The 13,644-nt window shown below is 49.6% G+C and overlaps 1 protein-coding gene across 2 annotated transcripts in view; it reads right to left on the minus strand.

Annotated features, from left to right (window-relative positions):
• Nucleotides 1-443: 443 nt before the first annotated feature.
• The window catches only part of VPS53 (VPS53 subunit of GARP complex), a 64,544-nt gene continuing 51,343 nt past the window's right edge, over nucleotides 444-13,644 (minus strand). For both annotated transcript variants that reach the window (XM_081172031.1, XM_081172032.1), the window contains 5 exons: nucleotides 11,759-11,907; nucleotides 7,167-7,236; nucleotides 6,284-6,421; nucleotides 3,153-3,257; nucleotides 444-2,009 (listed from right to left, as the gene is read on the minus strand). In XM_081172031.1, coding sequence (XP_081028157.1) covers nucleotides 1,839-2,009; nucleotides 3,153-3,257; nucleotides 6,284-6,421; nucleotides 7,167-7,236; nucleotides 11,759-11,907 — 633 coding nt within the window. In that variant the 3' untranslated portion in view covers nucleotides 444-1,838. The remainder of the gene's footprint in view (nucleotides 2,010-3,152; nucleotides 3,258-6,283; nucleotides 6,422-7,166; nucleotides 7,237-11,758; nucleotides 11,908-13,644) is intronic.

Here is a 13,644-nt window from a genome sequence, read left to right on the forward strand (position 1 = left end):
AGTCCAATCAGCATCTGTTCAAGGCAAGGCAGTTCCACCAAGATGCGGGAGACCTAGCTGCCCCTCCAAGGAGGATATCCATTGTGTCTCTGCCTGAATGACTGTTCTGGAGCTTGCCCATAAGTCCTTGCACGAGTCCTGGCCAAAGAAGCAATTCATGCTCAAATCAAAGGAACTGGCTCCTCTAAAATTAAACCGTTGGGGTGCAGGGAGTAAGAGTAAAGTGTGTTTAATGAGTTCTGGGCTTGCTCACACACACTCCCTTGGGCAAAAACGGTTCCGACTTTGTTTAATAGATATCACTGAAAACATGTACAAACACAGACGACGACATGAAAAGAGGCTGCCCATTTACTTCTCTTAAACTTCACTCTGCAAGAAACAGCAAAAGGGAAAAAAATCTGACAGGAAGGCAGAACTTAACAAAAAGAAAAAGAAAAACCTCACAGAACGAATCCTCTTTATTAACAGAAAATGTACAACTTAAAGGAGAGCTATACAGAACAGAAAATATACAACTGAAAGGGAATCTAACCATCCAAAATCACCTGATAAATAAGGAAAGAGGGTAGTTTCAAATCAAGATTATAAAAAATAAAAGTTTTTTTAAATCTTCACGCCAAAGTGGCGAAAACTGGCAACAGCAAAAAGTATACCTCCATTTTAACGATCAACCTTTTGTCTACATATCTGCAAAGGCAGGGTTGGGTGGACAAACCCAGCTATGAATATTTTTTCAGCTTCCTGATCTTTATCACCTTTGGAATTTATGGCCCGGGTTTTGTTTGCCCTTAACGCAAGGACATCCATATAGCCTGGGAGGGAGAAGCCACGCCCGCCTTGATTAGGCTTCCTTTCGCAAGCGGATCCGTAGCGAGAGTCAACACCACGCACGCCTCGAAGAAGCCAAATGGGACAAAGGGCCAACCGAGTCAAGCAGCAGGGCGGCAGCCGACTCCAGTCAAGGAGGGTCGGCAGCTAGCGGCCCCTAGGCCTTAGCTCAGCCCCGCCTCCGGAAAACAATGCAAAATATTGTTTCGAAACCAAGCTGCCAGGGTGTTTTTAGGAGCCACAACTCAAGGGACCCTGCAGGAAAGTCAATTGGGGGTGGGGTGGGAGTGAATAGGGACCTGTCATATCCTGCGGGTTCCAGGACCATCAACATTCCCTGCACCTGGCTTCCGTGTTTTCTTACATTAAAAGCACATTCATTTGCAGGACCATAACAGCCATTCCCACGCAGAGGACAAAGCAGCACTCAGCCTCACTGAGGACCGCTGTGCTGCGGGGACTGTATGGAAGTGAACACAGGGAAGGCAATGGCAGGGAGATGAAGCAGCTCAGGTGGAGAAGCTCAGGGGATTCCTATGGAGGGGAAAACGCAGAGCTGATCCCATTAGGAGACTCCCATGTTGAGGACTTGCTGGCCTGCACCATTTCAGACTGCGGGGCGGAACTGCACGTCTGAATATCCTCCGCCCTATACAAACAAGCGAAGCAAGCATGTGACAATGAAAAAGTGAAATATGTGGGGCGATTTCTTTATATTTTTGAAGGTGGCTCAGGAGACGTTCCTTGCTGGAGTCTGAAGTGGTACAGGATAGCCGAAAAGCCCCCTTGTGTGACTCTTCCGGCTGGTACAGTCTTAGCGCCAAGGATCTTCCAAAAGCGAGCGACGAGGAATTTGAATCTGGAGTACCAGGAGCGGGCAAAGGGGAGGCTCATTCTCAGCAGCACGAGTAAGAAGCCATGTCAAGGGGGGTTCCAGAACTGGCACGGCTCATCTTGGAGAAAGAGAGAGCAGGGCGTGGAGGGGAAGAAGATGAAGCAGCAGCCCCCTAGAGCCTCTTCTTGATGAGTTTCTCCAGCTTGCGGATGCGCGAGGATTCCTGCTCAGGCGTAGGGGCCGCCAGGGAGATGGAGGCGGCGTTGTCGCCTCCGGAGGGAGGAGCCGGGAGCCTCTGGCGGAACAAGTCCAGCATGCTGCTCTGCTCACTCCTCTTCAGACCCTGCAGGGCAAGGAAAATGACACGTGTAGGCGAATCGTGGCAATCACACAGGGTCCCCAGACGTTTAACGGTCTATTGATCCCTCTGCCACCACTGTGCTCGCTTCCCCGCTGCCACCAACCCGTTACTCTCTGGTAAAACACAGAGTCCAGTCAGTTGTTAAAAGTGAACCAAATAAAACAAGTTTATTTTACAAACATTAACAAGTTTATGGTTTCTCAGATAATATTCCTGCCAGTATTTTAACTTTAGCGGGTGGCGCTGTGGGTTAAACCACAGAGCCTAGGGCTTGCTGATCAGAAGGTCGGTGGTTCGAATCCCCGCGACGGGGTGAGCTCCCATTGCCTGGTCCCTGCTCCTGCCAACCTAGCAGTTCGAAAGCACGTCAAAGTGCAAGTAGATAAATAGGCACCACTCCGGAGGGAAGGTAAACGGCGTTTCCATGCGCTGCTCTGGTTCGCCAGAAGCGGCTTAGTCATGCTGGCCACCTGACCCGGAAGCTGTACGCTGGCTCCGTTGGCCAATAAAGCGAGATGAGCGCCGCAACCCCAGAGTTGGTCACGACTGGACCTAATGGTCAGGGGTCCCTTTACCTTTACCTTCCTAATACCTTCTGACTGATGATCTCAGCTGTTTGACTGACTCCTCTTAACTAATTCTCTCCCTCTCTCACACCAGACTAGCCCAACCCACAGACTTCTCTTCTCTGTCTCTCCTAACTCCAGGCTGTCTTCTCAACAACTCTAACTCACTAAAAACCTCTGTGCTTAAATCTTACACACTGATAACTCTGCCCCCTGGGTTCCCATTGGTTAGTCATTTTACAATTAGTTAACCCTTTTTCCTATGAACCCAGTATGATGTCACAAACATAGGAGGGCAAACGCCACACGAATCAACGCAGAAATAAATCAGCCCGAGAGAGCGCCAACGTGCCCCCTTCCCAACAGAGTGCCCATCGGGATGGTCTCCTGTGTGACCTGAAATTCCTGCATTGCAGCGGGCTAGACTAAATGACCCTCTGGTGTCCCTTCCAACTCTAAACGAACGGGAGCCGCAGGGAAGCTGCAGTGCCAGCCTCAAAACCCTGGAATTGGGGGCGGAGGCCACCAGCGTTGGCGGAGCCCACAGGGCTCCCCTCACCTTCATGTCCAGAATCTTCTGGAAGGTGTCGGTGCTGCAGTCGGCCAGGAGTTTGATGTAGTTGTCCACAAACACCACGGGCGGTTCATGGGGGGCCATCACGACCTGCAGGGAGAGGCGGAGAGCAAAACCGTCAGAAGGGAGGGTCATCCCGGCAGAGGGCGACTGAGGAAAGGCCCTTCCGCCTGATCAGGACGGCCACCTCCAACTTTAAGGAGCTGGGCTGCAATATCCCCCTTAAAACCTTGAGGAACCCCATAGAGGTGACACACAAGCCACCAGTGGGGGTTTATTTCATTGTTCTTTATCGCGTTCGCATCTCTTCCTCAAAGCGTCAGGCTCAGCTCTCTCCCTCTCCTCCGTTTTGTCCTCAAAACCACCCTGCGGAGCGGGGTTGGCTGAGAGAAGCCCCCACTGAGAGAGCTTCATGGCTGAGGGGGAGATTCGAACTCGGGTCTCGCGGGTTCTAGCCCAGCGCTCTAGCCACCATGCTAACATCAGCCCTCCCGCCTGTTCATTTGCAGCGGTTCTCAACCTGTGGGTCTCCTCAGATGTTGTTGGACTACAACGCCCATCATCCCTGAGCTCTGGCCTTGCTAGCTCGGGGTGATGGGAGTTGTAGTTCAACAACATCTGGGGACCGAAAGGATGATTTAGAGGCTGTTCTAAAGAGGATCCCACAAGAAAGTTATCATGACCACAGCAACTACAGACCACAAAAACCACAGCAAGTCAAGGGACGTCAACGAATTAAAGGAAGGCAAAGAAAGTAAGGCATCAAAATGTTGCCGTGCGAAGCATTTTCCAGAGACTGGCATTCAGAGAGAGGCAGCACACAGTCCTGACGACTAGTAGCCACCAAGAACCTATCCTAGGAACTTAAGAAGAGCTGTGCTGGATCAGGCCGGTGGCCCATCTAATCCAGCATCCTGGACTCACGGCGGCCAACCAGGTGCCAGTGTGAAGCCCATAAGCTCAAGAGCCCTCCCCGCTTCTGTGGATTGGTCCAGTCCTTTTTGAAAGCCGCCTACAGGGTGGTGCCACCACCGAGAAGGTCCTCTGCCTGGTTCCCTGTCCCTTCGTTTCTTGCAGGGAGGGAACCGCCAGAAGGCCCTCGGAGGTGGACCTCGGTGTCCGGGCTGGATGATGGGGGTCAGGCATATAGGGCCAAAGCCGTTTAATTCCTTCCCGCCATGATTCCTCCATACTGAATGGGGATTAAATGAGAAGCAGGGTGGGATGTAAATGCAATAAACAGTCTAAGAAGCCCGTGCCGCTTGGAGCAAATGGATGCTTCTAGTGGCAAGGCCTCTCCCACCCACCCTGACAGAATCGCAGACCCACAGGCACATGCAGCGACACAGGAGCAACCGCTGGCAACCCTCTGCGATGATCTCATCGGGAACGCCGGAGGAATGCCACCCCGAGGGGAGCCCAAACCTCTCCTCCATAGCCCTGGGACAGCATTCGGGGAATGAGAGAGAGAGAGAGAGAGAGAGAGAGAGAGAGAGAGATCTATAATAGTCTTGTGGGAAGTTCTTGTGGTTATCTACGAAAGCCAAGCAACCAGCCACTGCGTCTGTGCAGAAAACTTGACGGCTCGAGGGAGCGGGGAAGAGAATCCACAGAAGAAAGCAGAGTAAGGCTGGTGGGGTTTTGTTTTGCCTTATATGTCTATATCACGGCTACTACGAGGTGTGGGAAGGCAAGGCCCACAGAAGCAAAGGAGAGATGATTCACCAAACCACCAGCATTCGGGGCCAGGCATGGAGAGGCCTCTGTTTGGGAGGTGTCAATGAGACACATTCCCCCCCCCCCAAAAAAAATGACACACACACCAAGAATCTGAGGCCGGAGGGCTACAATATTTACTTATTAAAAGCCACTGACATTCCAGCGTTCTGTCTCAGAACAGGCCGTGCCATTTCTCCACCTAGGCCAGTAGTGCCTGCTCTGACTGGCAGTCGCTCTCTGGGCAAAGTCCTGCCTACACCCGCTGCCTCTTTCCACTGGGGATGCCGTGAATCAAAGCTGGGACCTTCTTCATGGAAGGCTGGTGTTCTACCTCTGAGTTACCATCACTGGTTGCAACGTATGGGCTTATTGTGCATTTAAGCTCAATGCTGCATACTCATCTGGCAGTGGCTCTCCAGGGAGAGAAAGGTCACTGGCTACCCAGTCCCTTTTTAATCCTGGTGATGCTCTCAGGGATTGAGCAGGCAAAGTTGACCACTGAGGAGCCTGTCACGAACTGGTTGGACGCAGAGAAATGGTGGGAGGGACCAGTTGGGGAACCTCTCCAAGGGACAATGGCTCAGAAACCATTGGTGGGGCGTCGATGAGGGGAAGAGGGAGCAGACTGGGAAGAGCTAACAGGGCTTAGTGAGCTGGGAGAGTCGGTGCAGAGAGAAGTGCAGAAGCAGAGCTGGAAGCAAGAGAGAGGGAGGATGGAGGCCAAAAAAGCAGAGCTGAGTCAGGCTGGTGAAGAGTCACAGGTGTCACCTCCTCCCGCCCTGTCTCCCAGAACCAGAAGAGGCATGAAAAGGGCGAAGGAGAGGTTGGCTGCACAAAGGCACAGTCTCTGATAGCTTGGAAAACGCCCTGGAGAGGAAGGAACTTCGATAGCTGTGAGGAGACGAGGACTTTCAGCAACTGATTTTCCTGGAGGGACACCACTGGGAATGAGATGCTCTGCTCATTAGGTCTGGCACTCAACCAAGTCTGTGGCGACTGCGTTTTTGATAATAAAGACCTAACTCCATCTTTTGATAAGAAAGAGCTAACTGTGAGACCACGTGCAAGGCTCCCGTGACAATGCCGCCCCTTCCGATAGGCAACTAAACGGCTGACAGTTGGCGGTGTGTGTGTGGGACAGGAGACAGGAGAGTTTTGCAGAAGGGCAGCCGGGAGTCAGTTAAGAGAAAGAAAGAAAGAAAGAAAGAAAGAAAGAAAGAAAGAAAGAAAGAAAGAAAGAAAGAAAGAAAGAAAGAGATAGATAGATGATAGATGATATAGATATAGATATAGATATAGATATAGATATAGATATAGATATAGATATAGATATAGATATAGATATAGATATAGATATATAGATATATAGATATAGATAGAAAGAGCCCCGAAGTTACCTTAAGAATCATTTCGGCACGGGTCATGCCTTTCACCACAATCTTGGTGTAGCTGGCAGGGGCCTTCCTCACCACCTGGGACCCGATAGACGGCAGGTCCAGAAGAACCATCTTCAGAGAATGAGTGTCCAAAAGCAGCTGCATCAGATTTAAAGATGGGGGTTAAGCTTCAGTCAGTCAAAGGAGCCCCCCGACTCATGTTGCCCAGTGGGAAAGCTCCACGCACGAGATGTGGCTATTCCAGAGGGCGGGGAATGAAATCCTAGTGCTTTCTGACACCCGAAATCAGTCTTCCCTCTGGATATTTCGGACCACACCAAGTCCCATCATCCCCAACCAGAACGGCCAGAGCTCAGAGATGATGGAAATTGCAGGTTGGCAACGTTTGGAAGAGATCACGCTGGCTACCCTGCACTAAAACATTCTTCTTCTGGCATATGCTAAGAAATAGAAACACAGGGAACCGCGGCTTGCTTAAGCCCAGGCAAACCCAGGCAATAAAACTCACTCAAGTTTAAACAAACCACAGTTCCCCGAGTTCAGAAATCACTAGGAACTGTGGTTTATTTAAGAGCGGAAATGGAAGCTTCCAGTTTCCTCTCGGCCTCTTGCCCAAGATTTTCAATGGTAGCTCAGCGGGGCTTCCTTGCTGGGTTGCCTCTGCTCGGGCTTCTTTTTGCTGGATGAATGAAAATGCCATTCAGAAATACATTCTGCAGCCAACATGGGATTTACTTCCAAACTGTGGTACGTTAGCCACCCCAATGCAATATTTATATTTTAAAAATACTTCAAAATTCAAAACGCAATGTTCTCCCTTCTCCACACTGCTCCGCCTGCAGGCCCCTGCCTCACCTGATCCCTTTCAGTCCTCGGCTCTCACCTGTTCTGCCCCCACCATGCTGATCGGCTTGCACTTGAAGAGGTGGTTGATAAATTTGGGGATGAAGGAGCTGCGGGGAAAGAATCGAAGAAATCACACACTCCACATTTTATCCCCCCCCCCCACTTAAATAAAATAAAAAACACAAGAGTAATTTCCCCTCGCCTCCTTTTTAACAATTTAACAAACAAAGAAAAGGAAGGGGGAAGAAACAGTCTTTTTTTAAACAACAAAAATGTAAATGAAACAAACAAAAAATATCAAGGGGGATGGAGCGACTCCCCTCTGAGGAAAGGTTGCGGCATTTGGGAGAAATAATAATATAATAATAATTTATTATTTATACCCCACCCATCTGGCTGGGTTTCCCCAGCCGTTCTGGGTGGCTCCCAACAGAATATTAAAAACACGACAAAACATCCAACATTAAAAACTTCCCTAACCAGGGCTGCCTTCAGATGTCTTCTAAAAGCCAGGTAGTTGTTGAATTCTTTGACATCTGAAGGGAGGGCGTTCCACAGGGCGGGCGCCACTGCCGAGAATGGCAGACAAGAGGCAACATGATGGAATCTTATAAAATTATGCACAGAGAAAAGTTTTTCTCCTTCTCACTTAACTTGCGGACATGCAGTGAAGCTGACTATTGGGAGATTTTGGGGAGATAAAATAAAGTCCATCTTCACACAGCACTGATCTAAATTATGGAACTCCCATCAGGGCATCTGGGGCGCCACTGTGGGAAAAGGACGCTAGGCTAGATAGTCCCCCTTTGACCCAGGCTCTTCTGCTTTTTCCACATGCAGGAGGTCCCAGCTTCGATCCCCAGTATCTTCAGATAAGGCTGGGAAATACTCACTGCCTGAAACCCTGAAGAACTGCTGCTGCCAACCAGTGTAGACAGAGCTGAGCTCAATGGATGCCAATGGTCTGACCTGGTTTCAAGACAGCTACCGTATTTTTTGCTCTATAAGACTCACTTTTTCCCTCCTAAAAAGTAAGGGGAAATGTGTGTGTGTGTTATGGAGTGAATGCAGGCTGCGCAGCTATCCCAGAAGCCAGAACAGCAAGAGGGATTGCTGCTTTCACTGCGCAGCGATCCCTCTTGCTGTTCTGGCTTATGAGATTCAGAATATTTTTTTTCTTGTTTTCCTCCTCCAAAAACTAGGTGCGTCTTATGGTCTGGTGCATCTTATAGAGCGAAAAATACGGTGCCTACGTTCCAGAGGCACCTTGAGATTCCAACCAGGCATTGCCTGCACATTTTTAAGCAAACTCCTGCGGCCATGAGGTCTAGCAGCTTTTAAAATGGAATAAAAGTGACTGGAGGGGGGGCGTTCAGTTCCCAAGAAGCTGATCTCTAGGCCTTTCAGCCCACAGCCGCTGGGGCGAAGGAGACACCCTCGCAGGCTTCCACAAACGCAGCAATACTTAAAGTAACGTTCCCTTCCCCTCTCCATCCAAACTCGTTCCAGATGCAAGAGTCGGGCAAAGTTTCCCTCCATGATGTGGGCTAATCAGCGAAGTCTTTTTAAAAAAATAAATTGAAATTAAAAAGAGCCAGGCAATCAGAGCCAAGCTAATAAAAGCCTGCCCGGCAAAAATGGCAGAAGTCTGTGTATTTAATCTATAAATGGATTTATCGCCCCGCTAAGCGATACTATAAAAACCTCAGGCACAGTTTCTGTTGGAGCCTGAAGCGCCGTAAATTTTTCGCAGAGGCAGCACTTTAGAAAGCCCGCCAACATCTGATGATTTATCAGGAGAAGGCCCCTGAAGGTGAAACTAAACGCTCCCAGAGAGGGGGAAAGGGACACAGAGAGCCCCAAAATGTTGGTGCAAACCAGTCTGAGAGATCCGCCTGCGTATTTCTCGACAAAAACAACATGAAAAGAGGGGTTTGAAGGGCGGAAAGCTTCAGAGAAACACACAGAGCCAGACAGCAACTGAATGGAACATCTCTGCTCCAAAGAAGTCTACCTTAGCTGTATCAGAGGCTGAGGAGGAACGGTAATGGCTGCCTTCTCACAAGGCAAGGAAAAATTGCGGGGCCTCTGACTTTTATTTCCCGAATCAATCCATGGCTTGGAGGACCCCCCTTTCTATTTCTCTCCTTTTGGAGAACTGGTTCCTCTCTGCTTCCTGAAACTTAACCATCTGATGCCACCAAGCCCATTTGGGCTGCGAGTCCTGGAAGACCTGCTCCCTGTCTTGCAGGCATTTTCCACCTGAAGGTGGGGTCCGGACTGACTCCAGCCGCAAAAGCGGAGACTGCTGAACACTCTTGGACTGGGGGTACTGTTTGGGTACTGAATTCTGGTGCTGGAGGAGACTCTTGAGAGTCCCACGGACTGCAAGAAGATCCAACCTCTCCATTCTGAAGGAAATCAGCCCTGAGTGCTCACCGGAAGGACAGATCCTGAAGCTGAGGCTCCAAGACTTTGGCCACCTCATGAGAAGAGAAGACTCCCTGGAAAAGACCCTGATGTTGGGAAAGATGGAGGGCACAAGGAGAAGGGGACGACAGAGGACGAGATGGTGGGACAGTGTTCTCGAAGCTACCAGCCTGAGTTTGACCAAACTGCGGAAGGCAGTGGAAGACAGGAGTGCTTGGCGTGTTCTGGTCCATGGGGTCACCAAGAGTCGGACACAACTAAACAACAACAACAACTGTTTGGCCTTTTTTTGTTGCTGTTACCGATTTTAATTTTGTTGTACCTTTATTTTAGATGGCATTACGACTTATGTAGAAATTGTTTTAATTTGGATGCGTACTTTTTGATGTTATGTTTGTTTGTTCATGCCTATTTTTGTTATGCTTGTAATTACTGTATTTTTTCCTGTTGTTTCCGCCTTGAGCTTGGTTTTAACTATGGAAAGGCGTCATACAAATAAAATTATGTATGTACGTAATCATTGTTCTTCCACTTCTCCTCTGGGACGGCTTATTCAGCCATCCTCTGCCTAAGACTACAACCATCCCTTTGGTGTACGCTGGTCCCCATGTCAAACCGCATTGAGGTTTCAAGGCTACACACTATCACGGCACAACCCTCTCCTTTTCGGCTCAGAAGTAAAGTTCTGTTCCATGGGGTTTTCTGCTAAGAAGGAGGATTTCAGCCTAAGAAGTTTCAGCACAGGTACGCTCTACCACATGTGGTGGGCATGCAAGATAACAAAAGCATTCTGGGAAATGATATATAATGAGTTGGGGAAAATGTTTAATATAACATTTGTGGGGGGAAAAGAGGCTTTTTAACTAGGAATCTTAGGTGCAGAGATACCAAAGGAGCAGAAACAATTATTTATGTACGCGGCGACAGCAGCATAGATGCTACTGGCCCAGAGATGGAAAGAAGATAAAGTCCCCACCAGAGACGAATGACTGGTGAAAATGATGGACTATGCCGAAATGGCGAAAGTGACCGGGAAAAACAGAAACCAGGAAGAGAGGAACTTAAAGGGGGAAATTTGCAATGTATTTAAGAGAACACTGTAAACAACTAAAAACTTTGGCAGGATTTGAGTAACGTAATGGACTAAAAACTAAGGTAAAAATGGATTATTTAAGAAAAATAGAGGAAATAAGTGAAGCAGTGGGAAAAGATTGGAAATAGTAACCATGGAAGGGTAGAGGGGAGTCAAAGCATTCAGGGAATCTTAAATGATGATGATGCTGTTCAGCGTTTGAATTTAAATTTGAAATGTAAAACTTATTAAAAAACGGATTCGTAAAAGAAGACAAAGAAGTTTCAGCACATGGCTGGGGAATCTCGTCGACGGTGGGCGGGGCAAGGAACAAAAGTGGGCGGGGCAAGGGATGCAAATTCCAGCTCTGAGCAGCGGGCACACTTGCACACGACCCTCTCTGCCCACCATCCGGTCAAGCGAGAGGCACTGCCAGAGTTTACGGATGGCGAAAACCAGCTGGGGTGTGGAGCAGGGCCGGTGAGGGAGCGTGGCCCGGCAAGAGAGCCCTGGGGGGCCGAACAGAGAAGCCTCAGGCCGCATAGCTGTCAACTTACAGATTTGAAAATAAGGGACCAGCAGCCTCGAAAATAAGGGATCAGCAGCCAAAATAAGGGATTTTCCAGGCACAGGTATGTTCAACTTCTGAGTCCCTCCAAGCCAAAGGCAGAAAGCCCAGCCAGCAGCGAAACGAAGCCTCAAGCGGTGGTTCCCACAGCGCAGCAACCCGGCAAAGGGGATGCAGCAAGGAAAACCACCGTCACCTCTCCACTGGGAAGCGCTGAGCAAAGACGAGTCCCCAGGCAATGTGGCCGATTTGATCGGCACAAGGCATGCAAGCTCCACCCCCCAGTCGTTCTTAGACTCCTTATTGGGTGAGCAACGCAGCCAAGCAACACAGTTGGAGCCTCCCTCCTCCCTGGCCAGCAGAGAGGGAGGGAGAGGAGCTGCTTCCTTTGAAACCTGGGAAATTTACGGGATATCATCAATAAGAGACAGCAGCGGGGCACGGCACTGGGATAAGGGACTTTCCCGCCAAATAAGGGACGGTTGACAGCTATGCTCAGGCCCTCCACCCCAGGAGCTTCCCAGAAGGCCAGGCAAGCAGAGCAGCAGGGGGAACTCACTTGGCGAACTTGATGCAGAACTGTGTGAAGTACTTGCGGGTGGAGGCCAAGTTGTCCCGGATGATGGGGACATTCTGCTTGATGTGCAAGATCACCGACGTGACGTAGGGGCTCTGGTCGCCCACGTGCTCCACGTTCTGCCACTGCATCTGCAAGGAGACGGAAGGTTTTTACGTAGCGGCGGAACGAAACCCAGCTTCCGAAGCCTGAACGCAACACAAACCAGAGACCGACAGGGACGCTGCCCAAGATTTTCATGCCCGTGTGATTACTGTATTTTCTGGCGTATAAGGCTACTTTTTAACCCAGGAAAATCTTCTCAAAAGTCGGGGGTCGTCTTATACGCCGGCTACAGCAGCAGCTCCTGCAGCAACTCCTCACCAAAGGATAAAACAACAGCAAATTAAATCAGAGGACACCAAGCTCTCAAGATGAAGCAGAAATACGCTTGAAAATTGGCCCCAGAAGCCCCCGGCCACTGGAAAGTGGAGCGGATTTCCGAGCCAGACTGTAGACTGGTTTTTTTAATTTTTATTTGGTGTGTGTTGGAAGAGGGGTGGCCTTATACGGCGAGTATATCCCAGACTCTATATTTTAACTGGAAAAGTTGGGGGGGTCGTCTTATACGCCCAGCCGTCTTATACGCCGGAAAATACGGTATTTTAATCCCGTCTTTCCTCCAAGGCGTTTAGAAATCTCCTACGTCATTCTCTTCCTCCAACCCCGTTCGTATGCTCACAACGGTCCTGTTAGGTAGTTTAAGACTGCCGGGTGCAATGGTGGCAGGAGACGGAGTGGGTCAGAAGATCAAATTTGGGTTCGGCGGGGATTTATTTGACCCCTGGGCTTAAAAGTCTCAACTTTGTAGCTTTCCGTTTGTGCTACCAGCAGCAGCTGACCCCCTAGCACAGCTTGGTTTTTGTATACAGCTGGGGGTGGGAAACCTTTTCGAGTCTGAGGGCCCTATTCCCTTCTGGACAACTTCCTGGGTGCCGTGTGCCGCAGTGGGCGGGGCCAGAGGTAAAAGTGGGCGGAGCAACCAATGCCAATTTTTGCTTCTGTGCATTAGGCCAGCTTCTATGCACACTTGCTCATCCATGCGACGGTCACCTCCAGGCTTGACTACTGTAATTCGCTCCACGTGGGGCTGCCCTGGAAGCTGTCCCAGAAACTCCAGCGGGGGCAGAATGCTGCAGCAAGGCTCCTCACGGGGTCTCTGCCATGGGAGCATATTCACCCAGTGCTTTTCCAGCTGCACTGGCTCCCGGTGGAGTACAGGGTCAGATTTAAGGTGCTGGTTTTGACCTTTAAAGCCCTTCACGGCCTAGGACCCTCGTACCTATGGGACCGCCTCTCCCGGTATGCCCCACGGAGACCCTCAAGGTCCATAAATAGCAACAACCTAGTGCTCCCGGGCCCTAAGGAAGTTAGATTGGCTTCAACCAGAGCCAGGGCCTTTTCAACTCTGGCTCTGGCCTGGTGGAACGCTCTGCCTCATGAGACCAGGGCCCTGCAGGATCTGATTTCTTTCCGCTGGGCCTGTAAGACAGAGTTGTTCCGCCTGGCCTTTGGCTTGGAGCCAATTTGATTCCCTCCCCCTCTTTCTTTTTTCTTTTCCTTTCTCTTCCTGCGATGAGGCTACATTTTAATATTTTAATGTTTCAATATTTTAATTTTGTTTTTAAGTTGTATTCATTCAACTTATTTTTATTATTGCTTTTTAGGCGCCCTGAGCCCGGCCTTGGCTGGGGAGGGCGGGGTATTAATAATAATAATAATAATAATAATAATAATAATAATAATTATAATTATAATTATTATTATTATTACAGTGGTGCCCCGTAAGACGAATGCCTCGCAAGACGGAAAACCCGCTAGACGAAAGG

This window comes from Podarcis bocagei, assembly GCF_964188305.1.
Source record: "Podarcis bocagei genome assembly, chromosome: 15".
Lineage (NCBI taxonomy): Eukaryota > Metazoa > Chordata > Lepidosauria > Squamata > Lacertidae > Podarcis > Podarcis bocagei.